The sequence below is a fragment of the Megalops cyprinoides genome, chromosome 1 (genome assembly GCF_013368585.1).
Source record: "Megalops cyprinoides isolate fMegCyp1 chromosome 1, fMegCyp1.pri, whole genome shotgun sequence".
NCBI classification, from domain to species: Eukaryota; Metazoa; Chordata; class Actinopteri; order Elopiformes; family Megalopidae; genus Megalops; species Megalops cyprinoides.
Genome location: NC_050583.1, coordinates 44298791 through 44322068, shown reverse-complemented (window position 1 = coordinate 44322068; position 23278 = coordinate 44298791). Strand labels below are relative to the sequence as shown.

At 41.3% G+C, this 23278-nt stretch overlaps 1 protein-coding gene across 2 annotated transcripts in view; it reads right to left on the bottom strand.

Annotated features, from left to right (window-relative positions):
• The window catches only part of itga3b (integrin, alpha 3b), a 43970-nt gene extending 21259 nt beyond the window's left edge, over positions 1 to 22711 (bottom strand). For both annotated transcript variants that reach the window (XM_036550971.1, XM_036550978.1), the window contains exon 1: positions 22316 to 22711. In XM_036550971.1, the coding sequence (XP_036406864.1) occupies positions 22316 to 22512 (197 nt within the window). In that variant the 5' untranslated portion in view covers positions 22513 to 22711. The remainder of the gene's footprint in view (positions 1 to 22315) is intronic.
• Positions 22712 to 23278: the final 567 nt, after the last annotated feature.

Below are 23278 nucleotides of genomic sequence, written 5' to 3'. Positions count from 1 at the left end.
TGTGCAAGGGCTCAGTAGCAGTTGAGTAGGTTTTTTTACTTAAATGCACTCCATACAGATCGGGTTGGTAAGCCTGGCTGAGGTTTCCTGGGAGATTCCAGTGCTATTTCCAGACCACTAGAGTTAAGGCAGATTTGAAAGACTGTATACACAACAGAGGCCCAGACTGTGTGCCTTGATACTGCTGGCACCAACACTCCACTGCAGGTGTTAATATTTATCCATATCATATTACCAAAGTTGAGATAGGTGTTGGGGAAGTGGGCTTTCTGTCACTTGGGGTAAGAACTAGCTATATCAGTCACAGGGCTAGGGCATTTGGTTAAATCCAACCATTTTATTTGCCTTACAAGGGCCTTGGGTAATATTCCAAGGTGGATTTTTAACATACAAAGTGATATGACTCATAATGTATTTATTACATAAATTAGATTTTGTGCTACATTAACACATTAACTAACTGAGTTTATAGAGAAAAGTCCTACTGAGAAAAAGAAAAAACACCTACTGGGAATGTGACTTTTAGCAGGAAAATTCCCATATTGCAGATACATGTAGTTAGCTGGAAAACTAGAAATGAGATTAGGTTTGGACTGATCGTAGATTCAAGTAAGTTTGTTTTATCCACAGAACCATGTGGAAATGTTTTAAAATAAAACTTTTCAAAATCCCAGTGCTCTCTGTACTTCACCATCAGCTGCATTTCTTCATTTCCCTAGAATGAGTTTACACACTGCATCAAATACACTTTGCCTGCAGAGCCGATATTGTCTATGGTTAAAAATGTGATACTGGCATTAAATGTTAAATGTTAAATTAGCCCTGCAAGATGAACATGCTTTCTTTTTTGAGGAGGACAGCACCAGGTGGTCTCTAAAAAAACAGGCTGACCACACATATGATTTTGGAGCATTCCCTGTCCAGAGGAAACAAAGAAACAAGGAGGAGTCAAAGGACACATTTCCACATGTTGTTTTGTAACTGTAAAGCAGGGCTGTGCTAATGCAGTGCATTGTGGGTCCTCTTCCTGGAGTGGGAGTTAGACTTCCCCAGGCATCACTACACTGGGGCCTGGCATATCACTACCCAAGAGGAGGAACCCAATATATTTCAGCCATGACTTCAGTACTCAAAACAGAGTGAGAAAGTTATTCCCCTGTCTCGCTGCACATTATCCTCAATTAATCAATTAATTCTCCAGAGTGTTGACCCAAAAGCAACAGGACTAAAAATGACCTTGAATACTCCTCACATAGCTCTTTGTCATATTGAAAAAAGCCACTGCCTCTGCAGAGAGGGACAGGAACCTTGGCCCCGATGAACACTGAGCACTGGGGAGTCAGAGAGACATAAGGAATGGAGAAGCTATGAAAGACTGATGAGACTTTAGAGCCCAGAACATACCTGAGAGAGCAATGGATGTGTGTGCATGTACATGTGTGTGCATGTACGTGCGTGTGTGTGTGTGTGTGTGTGTGTGTGTTGTGTGTGTGCATGTGGGTATGTGACAGAGAGAGAGTTATTTTTCACATGCTGTGGACTTTGATATATTGTATTTCTGCTTCTTATCAAGCGGGACTATCCTTATGGGTGTTGCTCTTGAAAGTCACCTGAAAATGCTATTAGTTTGTTGGCTAACTTGCATGGACAAACCAGTAATGATCAAGAATGCACCACATGCCACCACACAAATGCAAGCTATATTTGTGATGGTGAGCGTGTGATGGCTTGTGTTCAGATGACCTGACCTGAACACAAATCTCCGCTCAAGGACCAGGTCATGGGTTCATCAGTGAGGAGGCATACACTCTAGGATGACACCAAAGCCAGAGGCAACAGAACTATACTGTTAGGCCAAACATATGCACAAATAGCCAATTTGTGAGTGAGCTTTCGCAAAACAATATTCAAACAAATCACTGACATTGCACTGGTTTAACTGTCCAACTCAAAGCTTAGTTTCTCACTGGGGTAAAAGTCCAGTCAAAATGCCCTGTCAGCTGTAAGATACTTCAAGGCCCCCCCATCAGTCTTGTACTCCTTCATCTTGTTGTACTGTTGTACTGAAGAGGGTCTCTAAGGGTCTTGCCTCCACTCCTCTGTGACTACAACATCAGAATCGCACTTCTTCCGTGGCCTCCCTTGCATGTGCAATCCCATGGTAATGCTTTTCCACTCTGGGCAAAAGATGGGAAACGACTGGACGGGAGCATGATGACATGATGGAAGATGGAGACAAGCTCAGTCTGACCCACAATGTAATAGGTCTCCCGACATCTGAAATATTTCATAGAACGTTAAAAGCAGTGCCAGTATTGCAAGGCTCCCAGGTGGCTCAGACAGTAAGGCTCTTGTTCCAAATGCAAGCTGACCCTATAGTCTGGGTTCAAAGTTATCAGCACCTAATGACGTGTTTTAGGACTTTACTCAGGTAAAATTAGGGAAGTGTGCGCCTATCTTACTGTTTGCCTCCTGGTACACTATTGGACTCGTAATGTGGAAAAAGTTGGGGTAGACGTGTGTGTGTTGGAGGACTGAATTCACCTTGCCCCAGGCTCCTACACAGGTTCCAGGAAAAAATCTAATGCACAAGTGGAGAGTAGAAAAGTCTGATGAGAAAGGAGAAAAATGGAAAAAGAAGCAGTACTACAAGTCTGCTCTGACCTCATGGTTCAGAGCTTTAATGATATAATGGATGAAAAAGGACATCATGGCTATTTTTCATAATCGTAAGGGAGAACTACCAAATTGTCACTTGTAACTTCTGGACCCAAGAGGTATTTCATTACAGAGAACATCTCTTTAGGGGGAGTCTCTTCTTTTCATGCTTCTTAAATTCAAAAACCTGAGGGGAACTTGTTTCAACCACTGAGAAGGCAACCATGTCTGCATTCATAATCAAAAAGAGCCAAAATGTTTGGCTCATTCTAATTCAAGTTGCAATGAAGGACAGAAACAGGACAGAAAAAGCACAGCTAGGTTTATTTAGGGCATTTGGATAAAGTAAAAGAGACCACAAATTAAACTAGCTTTGTAATTGCTGCGCAAAACTGTGTGGAATCAGGGCAGGGTGCCCAGCACTAATTTGGGAACCAGGAACCAAGCTCCCCAGGCTCAACATAACAATGCTGTCCCCAAATCACTAATAGGCCAACCCCTCAATATTCCTGCATTACCCACAAAGTCCATTTGTGCCAGGGTGGGAGCTGGACTTTGTGCCCATGTTGGAAATCATACTGCATTTATGGCAAGTAGCATGTCAACACATACCCTCCCCTGCAAATGACAGCTACACAAAACTGTTGGAATTCAGAGCAGGACACAATGTTAAACAGACCAACATGAATCAAAACTACGACATAAACTACGAATCAGCATGAATGCTTGAATATTATGGGTTCAGTGTGTGGCAATATGTTTACAAAACAGCAGAATCCATGATTTTTAATGCTCAGCATTAAAAATCATTTAAAATCAGCCTTGCAAAAACACCAGCCCAATGTATACAAACCATTCACTAGCACAGTTCTTTGAAATTGAAACATAAAAATACTGTTAAACTGCAGAGTGGACCCAGGCTGTTAACTGCAGATGTTGTCAGGGTGTTAAAGCATTAGTAAAAAATGCAGTTTCATTGTTCTCATTTGTAAATCAGATCTGGCATTGCGTCAGAATTCAAAGCCACCAGCTGAGTTCTAGCAGAGTCACTGTGACTGTGGCATGGTCGTGTTGTGAAAATAAGTCCCTGCAAATAATTTTGTAAGAACTACTGCTAGGGTCATTTTGAAAAATAAAGAAGGGGTTTGCATGAAAGGCACAAATAAAGCATTGAGATACTGATCTTGTAAACAAGTGATTTATCCATGCAAAATGCTGGCCATACAGACACACAATTAGGGAATTTGAAGACTCAGTTGACAATCCCCACAGACTATGGATCACATATGTAAAACGGTCATTCCTTGTTGTAGATGTGCTAATCATATTCTACTTTCAGTTAAAGTAAGAATAAACTTCAGTATTGAAGGACTTAAGTCAACACCTTACTTCAGGTAATGTGTCCTAGCCTGGCAATCTTTGACTTAATTTTCTGAGTGCAATAATTAACATATTAATGTATTTTGGATAGACTTCCCAACAATTTCATACCCAAGCATAGCCTTCCTTTTAGTCAGTCAATTTTTAAAATGAGAACTGATGTTTCAAGTTGCTTTCTTGATATATGCTGTTATTTAAAACTTCATTTACTACTTACTTATTATGTTTTTTATGTTCTGACTACTCAAGCACTAGTTTTCTTAATTTTACCATTTTGCACCACAAATGCTCAAAATGTTGATCTCGAACACACACACACAGACACACACACACTCACAGACACACACACTCACACAAACACACAAACACACACACACACAAACACACACACACACACTGAAACAGAGTGACAACAGTCTGCATGGTAAAATAAAGTTTATGTTAACAATAATGGCCAACAATGTAATGCTTGTTCTCACTGCTATAAATGCCAGTCTGAACACCTCTTGCATTGTAAGTATCATTTGTGAGTACTTGCTGGGTGGAAGGGGAATGCAGGGAGTCTGGTGTGGGAGTTTCTTAAGCTGCAGAGCCACCTTTTTCTGGGCATGCTGAAATCTGCCTGTCTGAAGACTGTTTCCATTATACCATCATTATGAAATATCTGAGACAGACCTTAGGAATTTGGGTGAATAAGACCCTCCCAGTAAGTGACCTATGAATGTTCTTTCAGAAACACTGAAGACCCAAGCACTTGTTTTTGAGGAGGTACCTTACAAGGTCAGTGACTGCATGATCCTTGTCTTATTCAATAGAATTGCAAATGGCAGGAATGCAGAGATCACACCATACCAAGATTTTCCATCTTTTTACCTCATTGTACAATCTCCTGACCATCAGGATCAGGGTGAAATCTGGATGTTGCCGCTCAGGATGAGAGGTTTGAGAACATCAAGGTAATTGTTTTTGCAAGCCCCCAATCATTCCAGGACATCCCAACAAATTTGACATGTCAGATATATTCTGTCCATAGGCTACTTTACTGTAATGTGTGTGAGGTGCTATCAGGTAATCTCATAATGAGCAATCACAACAGTCTATGGAAACTGAGGAAAGATGATAAGCTAAACAAGACAAACGAGGAGGAGGAAGGTGGTTGGACCTCACAGTATACTGACCCCTGCAGAATCTCGAATCTATGGAGGGGGAACCTTCCGGGCATAACTACACTTGACACCAGTGCTGAAATATATTGTGACTCTAAGGAGAAGCTGCTTAGGAACTTAATTGTGTGTTTGGATTTATCCCTTTTTTTTATTTCACCCAGGAAATTTAAACTCAAACCTATGATCTGGAATCAAAAGATGTTCGATATTGTGGGATATACTCTCCCATGTTGCACAAGCTATTGTAACAAAAATCTTCGACCTACTAGCCACAGCTCTTCTCCATCAGTGCCAGTGAACAGGAATTGATTTACAATGGACATATGAACTTGTAAGCACTTACCTAACCTAAGCCAAACCAATCACTTTCAACAAATACAGAAATGATTATGAAGTCAAGTGAAAATTTCTGTTTTTGCAAAACACAGGCCCATCTGCAAGTTATGAATTACATATGAGTGCATCACGGGCCTCCCACAGAGAGGACCAGCTGTTAACATGGGCTCTGCTCAGCAAATCTGATTTATGTCAATAGATTCTTATGACCTTAGTCACCTTGCTGCAGATCTGAAAATCCTGTCTCCTTACTCTTAAAACAGTCAGCCCCACAACAGGAATCCAACCTGTCAACCTCTGAGAGGAAGGAAAAAAAGGCTGACTTCCCCTGCACATTCCTTTCATTAGCATGATCAGAATAAATACACAAATACTAAATATTGTTAGTATGTACACCTGAAGTTGTGTCATGTGCTGAAGAACAAACTGAAAAACACAGTCTCCATTTAACTAGTGTAATTTACAATTATCCATTTTTTAAATGCCTTTTTTAAATGCCTTTATAGTCACATTTAACATAGGAGAGACACAGACACATACAGCAGTTGTTACGTTTGTGCACTGTCTCAGAGATACAATTGCGGCAAACAGGCTGTGGTGTTCCCTAACAATACCCTTCTGACTCATCACACCACTCAAATCACACACAGGAAACACTAGAAGTGACAAAAGACAAATAGCACTTTCACTTGCCGCCGCGAGTGCTCTGTGTGCATGTGTGACAGTGTGTGTGTGTGTGTGCACGCGCACTTGTTTAGAAGCAACTCAAAAAGATCAGTGGTCACAGGGAAGAGAGTTTGGACAACACAGCATATCCAAAGTATCTGATTCTAATTTACTGTAAGGTGCTGGGTATCAGTTATGTTATAATTTATCCCTGGAGAGTACCGCACAGAAGAGAGCATCTGAAGTAGAAAGCCGCACAGAACTTATGTTTTTTCACAACATTTTCCATTGGGTGCAGAATGACAATACAACAACACTGCAAACTCAGAGAGAGAAAGAGAGTGACTTCTAGTTGTGCTGTGCTGTAACTGTGCCGTGCTGTTCCACTGAAAGACAGTCAAGATAGACAAATGAAGGCAGAATGAAAGCATGTGGCAGACATAACAAAACAGCGGATTTTGGAGACTAACAATCATCTGCACACCCAGGCCTACAGGTACTGCAGAGTTTAATGTCACACATTATCACTTTATCAAAGACCTTTGTTAAGAATAAATACCAACCCAGGACACTATAAACACATTTGATCCCCCTCAGACCTTAAAGTCGGTCCACCTTTTGAATGGGATATGGGACCAAATGACACCAAGACTAGAAATAATATGTGATTTTACAATAACACATAGATTTATTTCCATTTTATGTTTTATTACATGACGAATGTGATGTATTGGTTTGCCAGAGCATGAAAATAATGAAATTAATGCATGACACACAGTCATTATTTTTGCACAAGTAAAGGAAAATAATCAAAAATCCTAACATAATCAACCCTGTACATGTTTTCTTTCACTGAGAAGCAGCTATGTTGTCCTTTATAAGGCAAAGGCACTTCTTCGCTGGGATTTATGTGCATTCCTCTTGATAGAATTTCTCCATTGCCTCCAAATTTGCTGCTTTGCTGATCTGTAATCACACCTTTTCAAACCAGTTGAAATACGGGGACTGTGGTTGTCTACAAAAGTGATTTGTTGTCCCTTAACAATACCTTTATCAAAAAGGACATTACAGCATGGTAATGATCCACAACATATATCCAGATTTACAAAAGGCCTGTTCAGAAGTTCATAATTCATGTTTTCAAATACTGAAGCACAAAAACATAGCGTTACAGTAACCAGTGGAATGCTGAAAAGCACTACTATATCAACAAAATGTCAGTAACAATTTTAATCAGAGCTATAATATGGTAAAATTGCATGAATCTAATATGTTGCAACAACAGGGGAACCAAAACGCAGTCTGAAAAGGTTGGGCTTCAGTCTGCATTGGATGTTTGGTCAGAGACATTGCTGACCTGACTGCTGTGGGAAGCCCATTCCAATACATGGGGGCCAGAACAGACTGGAGACTTGACCAAGATGTGTGACCCTGCAGGGGGGTTGGGGGACGGCCACACATCCAAAGGCTGGCAAGTAAAGTGGACTGGGGACCTGGGCAGTGTGTAAGGTCTGATAACTGTTTTACATACAGGGAAGCCATTCCCTGCTCAATAAGCCTGCACCAGTATTTTCAAAGAGATTGGACCATAAACCACAGCCAATGGGGGGATATAAGCAGAGAAAAGATGTGGGAATATTTCAGGAGGTCAGAGACCCGTCAATTAGCAGCACTCAAGATGTGCTGCAGAGATCTGCTGCAGAGCACAGGCAGGGACACCAGAGAGGAGAAAGTAGTGCAGGAACAAGAGCACCAGGGCCTAGAGCAGGGGTAAAATGGTACAGAAGGTATAACATTCCTCAGATGTTGCAGACGAAGAGTCTGCAGGTCCAGCTCACCACTGTCTGGGAGGCAGACACCATGCTGTTGTCGTGCACGATGGAGGACTTAAACCGTGATGGCAGTCACACGTGCAGTATTTACGCACTTCACAATTTGCTAACATGTAATGACGACAGCAGGGAGGATGACGAGGTGCACTTCTTGAAGAAATTTAGCATCAGTATTGAAGCCCTGTTGATCTACAGTTGCTCTGTTAGATTTTTAGAATCATTTATCTGCTTCCCTTAACTTTCGAACAGTAAATGCTGAAAGTGCTGCCTCTCCCCCTCCTGCTCTCTCACTGGCTCAGCAGAAAAAATCAGTTCATCAACAGACACTTACAATTCCACATGTAGAGCTATGGATAGGATAGACTACATCCTTTTCCAAATGAATCGCTGATGTCCATAAGCATTTGTCTGGTTACCTGTAACCAGCCCTGTCTCTGCTGGCTGTAAAGTTCCAGAGGTCTCAATTAACTTCCAGACAACAAAAACCTCATGGAGGATAACATTTACAATATCTTATTTTAAGTAAATTACAAGGTATGAATAATTTAAATTCTAGGTCTTTCTGAATACTATACAGTGCTGGCCAAAAGTATTGGCACCCCTGCAATTCTGTCAGATAATGCTCAATTTCTCCCAGAAAATGATTGCAATTACAAATGTTTTGGTAGTAATATCTTCATTTATTTTGCTTGCAATGAAAAAACACAAAAGACAATGAAAAAAAAATTAAATCAATTATCATTTTACACAAAACTCCAAAAATGGACCGGACAAAAGTATTGGCACCCTCAGCCTAATACTTGGTAGCACAACCTTTGGACAAAATAACTGCGAACAACCGCTTCCGGTATCCATCAATGAGTTTCTTACAATGCTCTGCTGGAATTTTAGACCATTCTTCTTTGGCAAACTGCTCCAGCTCCCTGAGATTTGAAGGGTGCCTTCTCCAAACTGCCATTTTCAGATCTCTCCACAAGTGTTCTATGGGATTCAGGTCTGGACTCATTGCTGGCCACTTTAGAAGTCTCCAGTGCTTTCCCTCAAACCATTTTCTAGTGCTTTTTGAAGTGTGCTTTGGGTCATTGTCCTGCTGGAAGACCCATGACCTCTGAGGGAGACCCAGCTTTCTCACACTGGGCCCTACATTACGCTGCAAAATTTGTTGGTAGTCTTCAGACTTCATAATACCATGCACACGGTCAAGCAGTCCAGTGCCAGAGGCAGCAAAGCAACCCCAAAACATCAGGGAACCTCCGCCATGTTTGACTGTGGGGACCGTGTTCTTTTCTTTGAAGGCCTCGTTTTTTTTCCTGTAAACTCTATGTTGATGCCTTTTCCCAAAAAGCTCTACTTTTGTCTCATCTGACCAGAGAACATTCTTCCAAAATGTTTTTGGCTTTCTCAGGTAAGTTTTAGCAAACTCCAGCCTGGCTTTTTTATGTCTCTGGGTCAGAAGTGGAGTCTTCCTGGGTATCCTACCATAGAGTCCCTTTTCATTCAGACACCGACGGATAGTACGGGTTGACACTGTTGTACCCTCGGACTGCAGGACAGCTTGAACTTGTCTGGATGTTAGTCGAGGTTCTTTATCCACCATCCGCACAATCTTTCGTTGAAATCTCTTGTCAATTTTTCTTTTCCGTCCACATCTAGGGAGGTTAGCCACAGTGCCATGGGCTTTAAACCTATTGATGACACTGCGCACGGTAGACACAGGAACATTCAGGTCTTTGGAGATGGACTTGTAGCCTTGAGATTGCCCATGCTTCCTCACAATTTTGCTTCTCAAGTCCTCAGACAGTTCTTTGGTCTTCTTTCTTTTCTCCATACTCAATGTGGTACACACAAGGACACAGGACAGAGGTTGAGTCAACTTTAATCCATTTTAACTGGCTGCAAGTGTGATTTAGTGATTGCCACCACCTGTTATGTGTCACAGGTAAGTAACAGGGGCTGTTAATTACACAAATTAGAGAAGCATCACATGATTTTTCAAAGGGTGCCAATACTTTTGTCCGGCCCATTTTTGGAGTTTTGTGTAAATTGATACTTGATTTGACTTTTTTTTCTTTCTCTTTTGTGTTTTTTTATTGCAAGCAAAATAAATGAAGATATTACTACCAAAACATTTGTAATTGCAATCATTTTCTGGGAGAAATTGAGCATTATCTGACAGAATTGCAGGGGTGCCAATACTTTTGGCCAGCACTGTACGTACTGCTTGTTTGGATTTCTTCTCTTAAATCATCTTTTTGTTAGTTTATGAAGAGTAAGATGGCATTTGGAACGTGAGTGCGAGCGTGCACACACACACACACACACACACACACACACACACCCAACCAAGCATTTGCTCATACTGCATATCTACAGTGATTTAGTCTTACACGCTGGTGAGGAAGTAATGCAGCCTCTTATGTTCGGTGGCTGAAATACGGGACTGTTCCGCTTTGCTGTGTGTGAACAGAGAGGAACTGGGTCACGGAGTGCAGTGGAGCAGGTCTTCAAAAGGGACTGTCAGGGCGTGCCAGGGGAGGGGAGCTCAGGGCTAAACAGAACTCTGATAAGCAGCGCAATGCAAACACAGCCCACTGTTCCCTTCCAGAGAGGAGGTCATTTATGAATGAGCACAGACAGGGTGGTGATGGCATAAACAACTGTAAGACATAATGGGGAGACACATAATGTCAACACAGCGTATTAGAGAGTGGCTCCCTTATGGCCCACACTTTGGAAAAGTCATTAAGATGCTGAGTACTATAACAGAGGGTCAAGGGTTAACACCCTGGGTAAAACAGAACTGTACCTAAACAAGGTACATAATCTGAAGCATACATACACAATCCTAGATCTGTAAAGGTGTTTGAGAATGAATGCCAGAGGTCCATCTGAAATACACCTTGCATTGGGCAAATACACATTCAAATAACAGATTACAAATAATAAATCATAAGAGGAGTTGTAATCTATCAGAAAAAAAATTATGAACCCCAAGTCACTACAAAATACAAAGTGTGATGGTAATCAGACTTGAAATGTGTGGGTCAAAGAGTAAAAACCTTTGCCCACCAAGTCCATATTTTTCGTATGCGTTTTTTAATCCGTCATCCGATAAAAATTGTTACGCACAGAAACCTTGCACACTGAGTCCGATGCGTTTTATTATTCTATTTGTTGCGACAATTTGCAGTACGAGACAAAATGAAGTCGTCAAGCAGTGAGGATGATTTTGTGGTCCTTTCACTTCTTCAAAGTAGAAAAAGAAAAAGAAAATGTTGGGTCCATCCAATCCTAAGAATGTGTCAAGAGGAAGGAGAGTTTCACCTGCTGATAAAGGAGCTGCAGAATTATCCCGATCGTTTCCAGGTCTATTTCAGGATGTCAGTGGTCCACTTTGATACGCTGCTAGCAATACTGGAACCACACATTAAAAAGAAGACCACCAATTTCCGTGGACCAATTGATCCTGAACAGCGGCTGGCGGTAGGGACACAGACACAGATACACAGATACACAGATACACATACACACACACACACATACACACACACACACACACACTTCATGAGTTTAACAGGCAATCCAAATTGTGCCATCGGAAAAGTGCACGCTAGGTGATCAGCCTTTCGACTGGATCCGCAGATATTCAGGGCACAGCCTCAAAACGCTGCAACATGCAATATCACGGTCAAAAGTGTGATAAACAGACTGTGACCAGTCTGTTTATCACACTTTTCTGCCAGAGCTGATAGTATTTGTGTTTCGAGGCTGTGCCGGAGATCCCAGATCCAGTCGTGTGTAATGGCTGAGCTGCCTCATTGCCTAGCTCGTGCATGCACAGTGTTTACACCCTCTTGAGATTCCTTTAAATTGTTACATCTATTTATAAAGCTTGTTGCAAACATACACACACACACACACACACACACACACACACACACCTTTGTTCACTAATAAATTCATTTGCTATAACAATCTTTGTATGATTTTAGATATCTCAGCACTAGGGACTCATTTACCACCATTGCCAGCAGTTTCAGGTTGGGCATCAGCACTGTGGGGAAGATTGTGAGGGAGACTTGTGACCAAATCTGTCTGCAACAGAGGAGATCCGGATGTACACGACATGGAGGTTCAATGAGAGATGGAACTTCCCTAATTGCTCTGAGTGGTCAAACAACTCTCTAAAGGCTTTTGACAAATGCGGAAAAATGCAGAAAATCGAATCTGTTCCGAAAACTTTAATGACGGACGAAAGTTTCGGAGTCGGTGTGTTAACGTGACCAACACAACGTGAGGTCATATTTATTTTTAAATATGCGACAATTTCAGACGAAAAATATGGATTTGGTGTGCAAAGGCCTTAACACACATAATTTACCAAAAAACCCCACCATTCTTCATTTTATGATTTTTAAAGTCTGGCATGCAAGGCGTAAGCATGACCATTGCCACTTTCCTCATCAGAATCAGTTACACCCTTTGCCCTTCCTGTGGGGCAGAACTGACACCTCATTCGTAGTGCATCAGATGTCTCTCCTGTTAGTTGGCAAAAGGCATGTACATGCACAGCCCTCTTGAAAACATGTCTGAAAGACAAACATCATGTCAACACGCCATTATTGGGCCATCTGCCTGTAATGTAACCAGAGCAGCCAGGCGCATACTCTCATTGAATCTTTCATTCATCACTGCTTGGAACACCTACACAGGCAGGTTGAAAGGGGTGATTGGAAATGGGGGGAGGGCTGTCGCATTTTAATGCCAAGCTTGTCACCAGAAATAATATTCTAAAGGGAACAATGACAGCAGCTTTCTACCTGCACAGGCAAGTCAGTAGTGGGCCATAAAATGGTTTGTCAGTGTGGTGCAGTATCTTTGAAGTATCTCAGGTCGTGCACAGAAACCATTACACTTAACATTGTTGAGCTGTACACATGAGCCCACAAAAGGAAAGAATCAGGAAGGACATCTGAGACTTATTCTGTCATGTTACAATTAAAGCACTACTAGCACACGAGGTGAGGAACGGCTTATTATCCTCCGTTTACCATATGTTTTAGAATGTACTGCAGCACTGGAAAATGGGGTCACCCAGAACCTCTATAATGCAGCTTTGATCCTCCTCTTCATCACCTTACTGATCATATCCACTGTGCTGTCTTTGTCTTAATTAGGCATGTGTAGCAACACCCATTTTTCTTGCCATATTCTTTGTAACTGGATTGCAATTTCCCAAATGATACTTCATTCATTTACATATGCTGAATATGAGGTTAAGCATTTATGCACTTTTTAAATCTGTACACAAACAGCTGTGTGGTGCACAGAGGAGCACAGAAAAGGTTCATTAGCTCATCATATTGTAAAGTCAAGTGGATTTAAAAGACACTTCAAACAGATGGAGACAGGGGCTGGCTGTTGCAATTGAATCTAGAACTAGAGTTGAACTTTCCATTTCCACGCAAGTGAATTTTCCACTGCACATTAGCTTCATTGTGATGAATGGCCACACTGTAGCACAGAGAATGGTCAGTTTAATTTGCGGGAGCTGCAGCATGAATGCACATTTTCTGTCTAACAAGCTAAACTTGCTCAGGAAAAAAATACCTTGTCATTACATTATTTGTGTCTCGTTTCTACCTTCCTCTATGTGAACATATTCTTGCTAAACTCTGAGTAAGCAGCATGCTTTCCTCTCTGTCTAGGGGTGTCTGGCTATATAGACAGTCTCTGGGAAAGGGCTGAACAGTCTCTCAACAGCTGAACAGTGGAGCAACCATGGGGCTGTCTACGGTGATGCTGCTGTCCGTGTGGTCCACTGTTGTCTCTGCCTCAGTGCCACGTGAGCCAGAGCGGTGACAGAAAGCAGTGACAGGCAGAGTATAAATGTATTCAGGATCCCGAGCATTGCGACCGCCTACACAGCAGGGCTTCACTGTGCGGCCTTCAAGATGGAGGTCTCAAAGAAAAACAAACTATCGCATGGGAACTCGTTTTACAGTTACCCAAGGAACTCTGGCCTTTTACAAAGGCCACAAAATCAGCAGCACGTAGCAAAGCAAAACAAGACAGGACACTTACAGTCCACTGTGTGTCATAATCTGGGGAATTAACCACAAAAATGCCTGGGATTACCCATGATGACAAGGGCACTGGTGAGAGGGCTCACAGGAACAGCAGACTGCCAGAAACCATGTTTGCCATATTTAACAAACATACTATGTATCTGCCAAAGCAATCAGTCTCACTCCCTGAAGAACATGGTACTGCACACCAGAATGGACTGCTGCACAGGAAAGTGGCTATTTCTGTACAGATCAACAACCTTATCATTCATTCTGAAGACAGAACCAATCAACTGATTTCAGAGGGTGTGCTTTAAGCTCTGAACTTTGCAATAAACAAACAACAACAACAAAAATTAAGTTATGACCAGTTCACCTTATTGAGAGAGTGAAAATTAGACCTTTGTGGTGAATGAAAGAAGATAAAAGGGCCTTTAGTAAGTGCAAAGACAAATGCAAACTCATTCAGACGTCTGAATATCAAATTACGAAAGGAGTGGAAAACTGACAAAGAAAGAAAGAAATCGTTCTGTCCCTAAGCAACCATATTCAACCAACCCCAAGCACCTTTTGTCCAGTCTGTACAAAATAAAGCCTACAAAGCCTTTCCTTATTTCATACAGTACATACACATCTCTTTTCTCCACTTCCAGCAGGTATTTCCAGTTGAATAAATCTCCCTGCAGCAGGTCTCCAGAGCACCTCAGCTCCAATGTTCTTCACTCCATCATACCATTAGAACCTTTTACGATAACGTTGTGGTGGAATTTTTTACTTGATCCAGTTATGTTCAAAAACAGTTAACACCAGAAACAGTAAACTTTTTGGATCACTTAAATGGGTTACATGGTAGTCGGTTGATGGTAATTTTACGTGGTAGTCAGTTGATGGCAATTTTCCCCAGCAGTTAAATACTCCAGACAACACATGATGAGCCATTTTGTATGCTGAACACAACAGAATGAACAATAATGTTCCATCGGAGACATATAAGATAATGACTTAGTCTGGCTTGATTAAAAAAAGTGATTTAAACAAGCCAATTATTTCTTGGTGAGGCTGACTGAAGATAGGAAGACAAATTAGTACATAAATGTTGACCCATTATATTTTATTAGTGCCATTTAATAAGAAATTTCACCAAAAGGCAGGGTTTCTATTATGGGCTATGGACTAAAGCCTTCTTCTCCCCCCCACATCCTATCCAATTCACGCAGATGAAGCATTTCTTTTGTTGACAAGCAATAAATAATGAACATGCTCTTGATTCTCAGATCCTCTTTAACTCATCTAGGCGATCCCAGGAATGATAAAGATAATCAACTTACTAAATTGCCATTAATTTAGAGATGTGAAGTTTTACACTTGGAAGGCTATTATACTCATCCATAATATTAAACAAGTGGTACCTCTCAGTACATTTCCCTCACTATATTTCCAGCAATAATGCCTACTTTAATACACCAAATTAGGGAAGACACAGATGTTTCTGTGACACAGATGTATGAACAGAAGACACAGATGTATGAGCAGCCTTCATTTAGTAATGCATTTAATAATGAAAACAAAACCAGCCCCAAAGGCCCCAAAGTTAGGAAATTCAAAGCTATTAATGTCTCAGAAAGCAGTTATCACTGGCTTCTTGCAGCTTGAATGAAGCACGTATGATCAGAGATGGGCCCATCTGGAGTCCTGATACTGCCATGATGTGCTCTGAAGAAGCCAGAATTCACTGGCTATACTTCACAAGTTCTTATCACAGCAAAATGAAGCCATTGCTTTGAAAAGGACTCGATCGAAGGCAAACTCTTTCATGGTCAGCCTCAAAAAAAAAAAAAAAAAAAAAAACACCAGAACACAGTGAAAGGATTTGAGGCTATCCTAACATTGTATGCCTCCTTTGAACTTGACATTATAGACACATTCATTTTTTAACATCAACAATCTCTGGTCGGTACTTTCTGTTGTAATGGTGGTGTTGGACGGTGCATTACAGCTCTTAAGTCTTGGCAGAAATTCCAGGAGGAAAAAAAACTGCCTCAGAAACTCTGACATTCTGCTGTGCAATAATGAATGTGCAATTTATTATCATATTTTGTTTTCATAAATAGAGAGTGAGGATAAGAAAAGGAGGAATATGGACTGTGAATAAAAGACCAAAGGGGCAAATATAGGAGACAAGTGAGTGATGGAGAAACAGGAATATTTCAATCCAGGTGACAAATGGCAGGCAAGTTTGTTTGGCTGATTGCTATAGTAAGAATGTGAGGGGCCATCAGTATTCATAAGAAATACAGCTCAGGATCACATAGGCTATCCATGCACATATTGTCACAAGTCATGGATATCCTCCTGATTAGGATTATACACTGTGTGCCAAAGTGCAGCCAGACCCTATGTACTGACCAGTATTGGATACACCAATACAAAGTGTCCTGTAAGTCCAGTCTCATAGGGAAATATATCTTAAACACTTTTTTGTTGCAATTAAGATGAACATTCACTGAGTAACATGGATGAGAGTGGCAAAGTGAAAACTTCAAGCTTCCAGCAAAAACGACATCATAAGAAAATCCCCCATAATGCCTCAATAAAACCTCAGTGCCCACATCACATCATACACTATGGCAGATATATTTTTAAGTCTGGAACATTATATCAACTTATGTGAAGGTCTAGATGGACCTCAACTTGAATATTTGATTGATCTTATATTTTAACTTTGTAAATTTACCTGAAACCAAACTGAAGGAACAACTTATTAGGTCTGCGCCAAGAATCTAGCACCAAAAAGACTTTGCATCTGCACAATAAACTCTGGAATGCAACTGAATAGCTGAGTTAAGAGAAAACTCATCGAATCAAATAGGTGAGTCTCAAGGCTGCAGGCCACAGGCTTAAGAGAATAGCGGTGAGCTGGCTGGGCGGGGTTTCCCTTGCTTAATTAAATGTGCATTTGAGTCAGGCAGGGGTGCTATTGATTGGCCTTTTCAGAGAGAACACAGTGCTGAAGTTAATAAGCTACCTTGTCACTTCGCTGTGTCTACTGAGGAGTGATGGGCGTGCGTGGGGGGAGTCTGGTTTCCCCACTCAGCACTCCCAGTCCTGTCCCAACCTGCAGCCCGGCAGACCAAGCACAGTGAGGAGGGTGAGGCATTCCACACATTCCTCAGGCTCAGAGGAGTGGAGGGACCAATCACTGCGAGCCTGACACCCTGTTTTCCCCTCCTTCAAGGCAGAAAAAACCTCTCCACAAAGTAGGCCCTGGAGGCAGGAGGAGGAGGAGAAGGAGGGTGGTGGCTGTGGAAGGGGGGTGGAGGAGTATTTGGGGATTGGTTGCGGGTGGCAAGGGATTAGCAATTGCAAACAGGCATCAGAAGAGAGTGAACACAAAAGGTGCTACACTGTCCAGGCCTCCAAGCATCTGCAGGGCACATTCCTCTCTGGCAGTTAGCCCTGGTCTGCAGGACTCACACAGCACTCCCTAATGGAGCTAGAAGTGTACAATCAGTTGCTTTATTGCTCTCTGCATAAATCTCAGCTCTTCATAATCCTTTGGATAAATGTAGGATTGCCTTCCTTCATAACAATTTTATCTATCATTCACACACCTCTCACCTGGTTGCAGAAAATAACCTCTGGTGTATCTCTATTATATTTTCTGTGCAACCTATGATGGGATTAACCTGCTCTCTTTAGCCCCCTCCTGCATGTCTCAAATACACTGTGTAAATACACCTCTAAACACAAACAAATAGGCTCAGAAGCAGTGTACTACACTGGTGATATCAGACCTGATGTAACAATAAAATACATACAACAATGTAAGGAAAGAAAACAAAATCATGTACAAGAATCACAATCACATACAATCACAAGAACTTATAAAAACCAGACACAGGTAATACATTCTTCTGTTTTTTTGTTACCACGAGTTAAGCTTGGCATACACTCAAAACAATTTTTTTTTAAAAAGCACAGAATCCCCTCTGCTTGGAACATTATAATATGCACCATCTAATCTCAATGGCTGATCTTATTAAGACTATATATTATACATATACTTTGCGTATGTTATGAAAGTATTTTCACTATGTACTGTTTAAAGTCCTAAGATGTTATGAAGACTCTAGACAAGCACGAGCCATATAGAGGACTTTCTTGAGTCTTTCAAGAGTTTTTTATGATGTGATATGATTGTCTGTCGTGTACTCAGTGCAATTGTCAAAACGTCTTTTACAATAGGCAAGCATTTTTGCATGGCACATATCTACCCCACTTCCTGTCTCACAATACACGGACAGCCCACTACTACAGATGGGCCTGTCTTGGTAATTGCCCCCCACCATACTGGTCCTCGTCTCCTAGGGGCCAGAAGCCCCATTTCCCCGGCCATGTAGTCTGCCCTCTTGGGTTGCAGCCACTGGACAGCAGCCATCTGTGTCCTCCCTTGAGACTGTGAGTCATGTAGTCAGTCTCAGACAGATCCTCCTATGCAAAGAGGCATCCAAGAAGACTCTTATCAAACCTCTGTTCACTGCAGGCACCATGAGGACAGCAACAGAAGCAGAGTTTGATATGAGATTAACTCCTTGGTTACTCTAGAGCAGAAACCCACCACAGTCCCTAGAGACCTGACAGCAGAGCAAGCTGTTACATTGAACACATACACAACATGGATTACTGACTCGACCTTAACATCTCTTAAGGAAGGTTCTCATACATGATTCACACAAGTTCCATCGCCCAGAATCCATGACGTAAACAGGGACACAGTGTCTCTGGCAGATGGAGGAAAAGGTCATTCAGAATAACAAGAGACCATCCATCTATCATTTATTTAACAGTGGCAACAGTGTATCATACAGCCCAATACAATGCAACCCAGATGTTTCACTGCTCTTGACAGCAGAAGGAAATGGAGGGAATCAGAGCTGGGGTAATTCAGTCTTCTCATACAGCACAGACACAGACCTCACATTCTTGCCCACATTATCATGAGAATGTGGCCCCTCGATACTTTGTACAGATCATGGGGACATGCTACAGTCTAGCATGGCTCAAACTGAACTGTGAACCACCATTTGCATTGAAGCAAATTGCCTTACTCTGCCTTAAACACAGAACTTTTATGAGTTTTGAGGACACAAGATCAGCTGAAATCCCCTTCAAAGCAAATCTGCAAATGTGAACATCATCTTACAGAAAAGCACCCACAAACCCAACTGCAATAATGAAACTTGCTGCATGAAGACATATAAAAGTGGGGTTGTACTTTAGGGTCTGTAATTTAGGATAACTGTTTTTCTGATCGAAATACCATAAAATGACAGTGTATACAAATTACTACTGACCAGTAACTTGTGAACAGTTACATTCCTGTATTGGAAAACATGGCCAGTGTCAATAGATTGCAAAAGCCTGAAGAGGTAAGGGAGGACTTAACATTAAACCACATTACTATGAGTGTAAGAGAAAATGGCTCTGTCACATCTGCTAGAAAGACCTGGAACAACAGAAAATCTTCATTCCCACACTATAGAGCCTTTGTTTGGACCACAGACACAACACTTACAATTCGGAAAGAGAAAAACGTTTTTATTCATGGTCTGTGCATTCCTTAATAATAACAAAAACAATAACAATAATATTTTTTGTCCTCACAAATAAGGTATCTATTACTCTTATTTTAGGAGCTCTGACGTCCATCTCTGAAGAATATTTTGAAAAGTCTTGCTGCTCTTTAAAAGCATACGCTAAATTACAAAGTTAGTACCACATGAAGCTCAAATAACATGAACTGCTCTTCACAATGATATTATATGTTAATTGAGCATATGATGCTTTAAGGAAGAATACACTGTGGTGCTGGTAAAGACAATTATCCTGGCATTCTCTATTCTCCATGTTCACAGCCTTTAAATATTATTTCAGATAATAGTTTCAGGGGCCCTGACTCCTCTTTGCACACATCCAACACTCATCATCACCGCACTGAAATGGCTTACCTGGTGCACCTGTTTGACCTCAGGCCATGATCTAGCCCACCAAGTAATGACCATAAAAAAAGCTTTCAATCCATGTCCCTCCACGACTGGTTCTCTGCCTTTTGATGACTCTCTGTGGTTGTAATGCAATGTAAAGGCATTGGGGGCAGAGCCCTTCAATGTCTCAGTGAATCTGATGAAAGGCAGCTGTTCATATCCTGAAACTCTTTGTGGCAAGGGAGAAACTGAGACATGGTCTCTTTTCATTGTGCAGGGAATAAGCCTACATGGACCCATGCTGGCTACACAGACAGGCCAAATAAGTCCTGTAACCTTTAGCAGTTCAGCAGAACAGCAGCCTGGATTCACTTTCCTATTAACTCAGAGAAATAGGTGTCCATGGCTTCATCATGCTGAGCATCATGTAACGTGTTGTCACACTTGGTTGTAAAGGATGCTCACAGATCACACAGGCCTATCTTCATCCAAACATGGAAACCATGCATGCTCTTTTTCCCCATGTCATGTCCCATTTAACCACAATTACAAAAGAAATAACAGTAAAGTCTGCTACGCACATCTATAAAGCAAGGAATCACAAATACATTTATTTCAGGACAGGGTGATCCAATAGAGCCTACAGTCAATCACACAGGCTTTCAATGGTACTCTATATGAGAGGCTAATACAACTAATTTTGCTGTATACAGGTATGTGCAGGAAGTAAACATAGCATTATAGTATCTGTCATCTATCTGGTCATCGCATTTTCACATGCACAAAAAGAGAGTACTGACTTAACGTATGACAGTCAGAGGATCACACAAAATGCCTGTTTGATTTCAATTATTCTTGTATAGCCTATCTGTATGGATTATAATATTCTACCAGTCAATCATGTAGAGCAAGCAGTTCAAAGAAAGTAAGCAAAGCAATAAACAGCTATCTTAGAACATACATTGCACACCATACAACAACCTTGAAGATATGCCAGGCTAAAAATAATGTAAATATTCCGAACGTAATTCCCAAATGTTATTATATAAGGGCCAGTTAATAAACTTCATCGCTACTTTTTATGTCATTTTGCAGACCTGAAAAAGTGCACTGAGTGCAAGGCCCAGCACACTTTAACAAGCATCAACACGTTTTTAGATACCCCCACTTTTGCTCGCACTTATGATTAAAGACCTCACTTCACCCGTCTGGTAACATAAAAGAGTGCCACAAATAACTAATTTCAGCAACACGGCATTGCTGATGTGTACATTTCTATTTCACAGTGTGCACGGGTATTTGGAGGTAAATTCGTCGTGCCAGAAAAAAACAATACACAACTAACAAGGCACGCGTACGTTGAATGTTGACTGCATGAAGGCAATAGATTATTTTACTAGTAATGCCGCTGATTTTACTATATAGTTTACCACGTTTAGAGTATTAGTATTATTATGGTGTGAATAAATTATCGTACTCAAGGTTTCTAATTTTATGGTATCCACGCGACTTCGTTTCCCATTCAGACCTTGCACGGACATGGGGCAAGGCTATAATAAACATGCATTAAGTGGCTGTGGTCTTCCAGCCAGGTTACGGTAAAGTGGGTGAACTGTTAGGAGGTCAGGTATAGGCATTGGAAAATGTTTACTTTATACCAAATTATAGTAATTTCATGTGGTTACATTCTGAAGACTAAATGTACATTTTGATCGCTTCGTGAAAGCTGATGTTGCAGTCAAAGCGAGGACAGGTAACAGGAATGTGCTGTAGTTAAAAGGCCGTTCTTATATTCTTGCTGAAATTATATACATCAGACAAGAGTTTCCTCTAATTTCTGTCCGAGTCAAGGGCAGGTGTTGCTTACCCTACACAAAACGGTGGAAAGGTGGAATGCTTTGTGCGAGATCTCTCACCTAGCAATCTGCATTACATGCTACTATTAGGCGCACTTAAATCCGCAACCTAAACTTTGAACAAAAAAAAAACAACTGGGACAAGAGGGCAGCAATATTCAGTGCCTAATCAATGGCATCATTCAGAATAATATTATGAATTTACGACCGATTGTTATTCATGTGTGTCGTTCTTTTTGCTACGTTTTTCATGAATGCAAACGCTTCAAATGCTACCTATAGCGACACTGCATTAACATCGTATTCGCTTGGGTGTACCCACGGGACCGCACTTTTCCAAATAGGAAATATATCATTGACGATACTTACAGGTATCTTTTCGCTCCTTCCGTTTGTCTGTGCATCGCCACCGAAAATCCGAAGAAACTGCCCTTGGTCTTCCCTTCTTTGATAACTGGAAACCGCACATCTAAATTAAATCCAAGGCAGGTCTGTGTACGGTAAAATAAGGCTAATAACAAGAGGCAAAAATCCAGGGAGATCAAGTGCAATGGCATAGGAGCCATTTTTATTCCCTGCGACGGAGTCTGCTTGTGATCCTGCGTCCAATGCAAGAGTGAAAAGGATTTCGCCACCTTACTCGAATGAGCTTTAAAGCGCGCACACCAGTTAGAAGTGTCTTTTCAAACTCGCCAAGATGTTGCTCTCCCTCTTTCACCTCCTCCCTTTCGCTCGCGCTTCCACACCCGTTTATACGGAATAAACTCAAACCGGCCCACTGAGCCTATTAGCCTGTCCTTCCGGGGTGTAGAGCCAGCGTAAATGAAATCACTGTGTTGGTACTGAGACAAAACAGAACACAGCTACGATGAGAATAGTAATACATTATTTAACCGTACGTGATTGATTTGCTTGTGCAACAATTTGTTTGCTTTTGCAACTAACAGAAACGCCGACAGAGGCGTTAGGTCTTTAGTGGAAAGTAACGACCGTATTAGTTGATTTTTTATTTGAAGATGATAGCATTATATAAAGACAGGAAAGTGTCGTGACAGGCTTCCATAAATTGCTGCTCATATGTGAATCCACCTGTTGAATCTGGGCAGACAAATTTGAATAAAGCATTACATACAAGAAAAAAAAAATACTGGAAGCTTTTTTTGGTCTTTGGGTCTTTGGCCCTACAGCAATTCTGAACTGAGACCTCTTCAGTGTGTACAGCATAAAGTATGAGGCACATAAAGAATGAGGCTTATGGAATTTAGTTTTTTTGAGAAGCTAAATGACCTTTGTTAAGTTTAGTAGTGTTGTATCTTTGATAGCTGCAAGGGT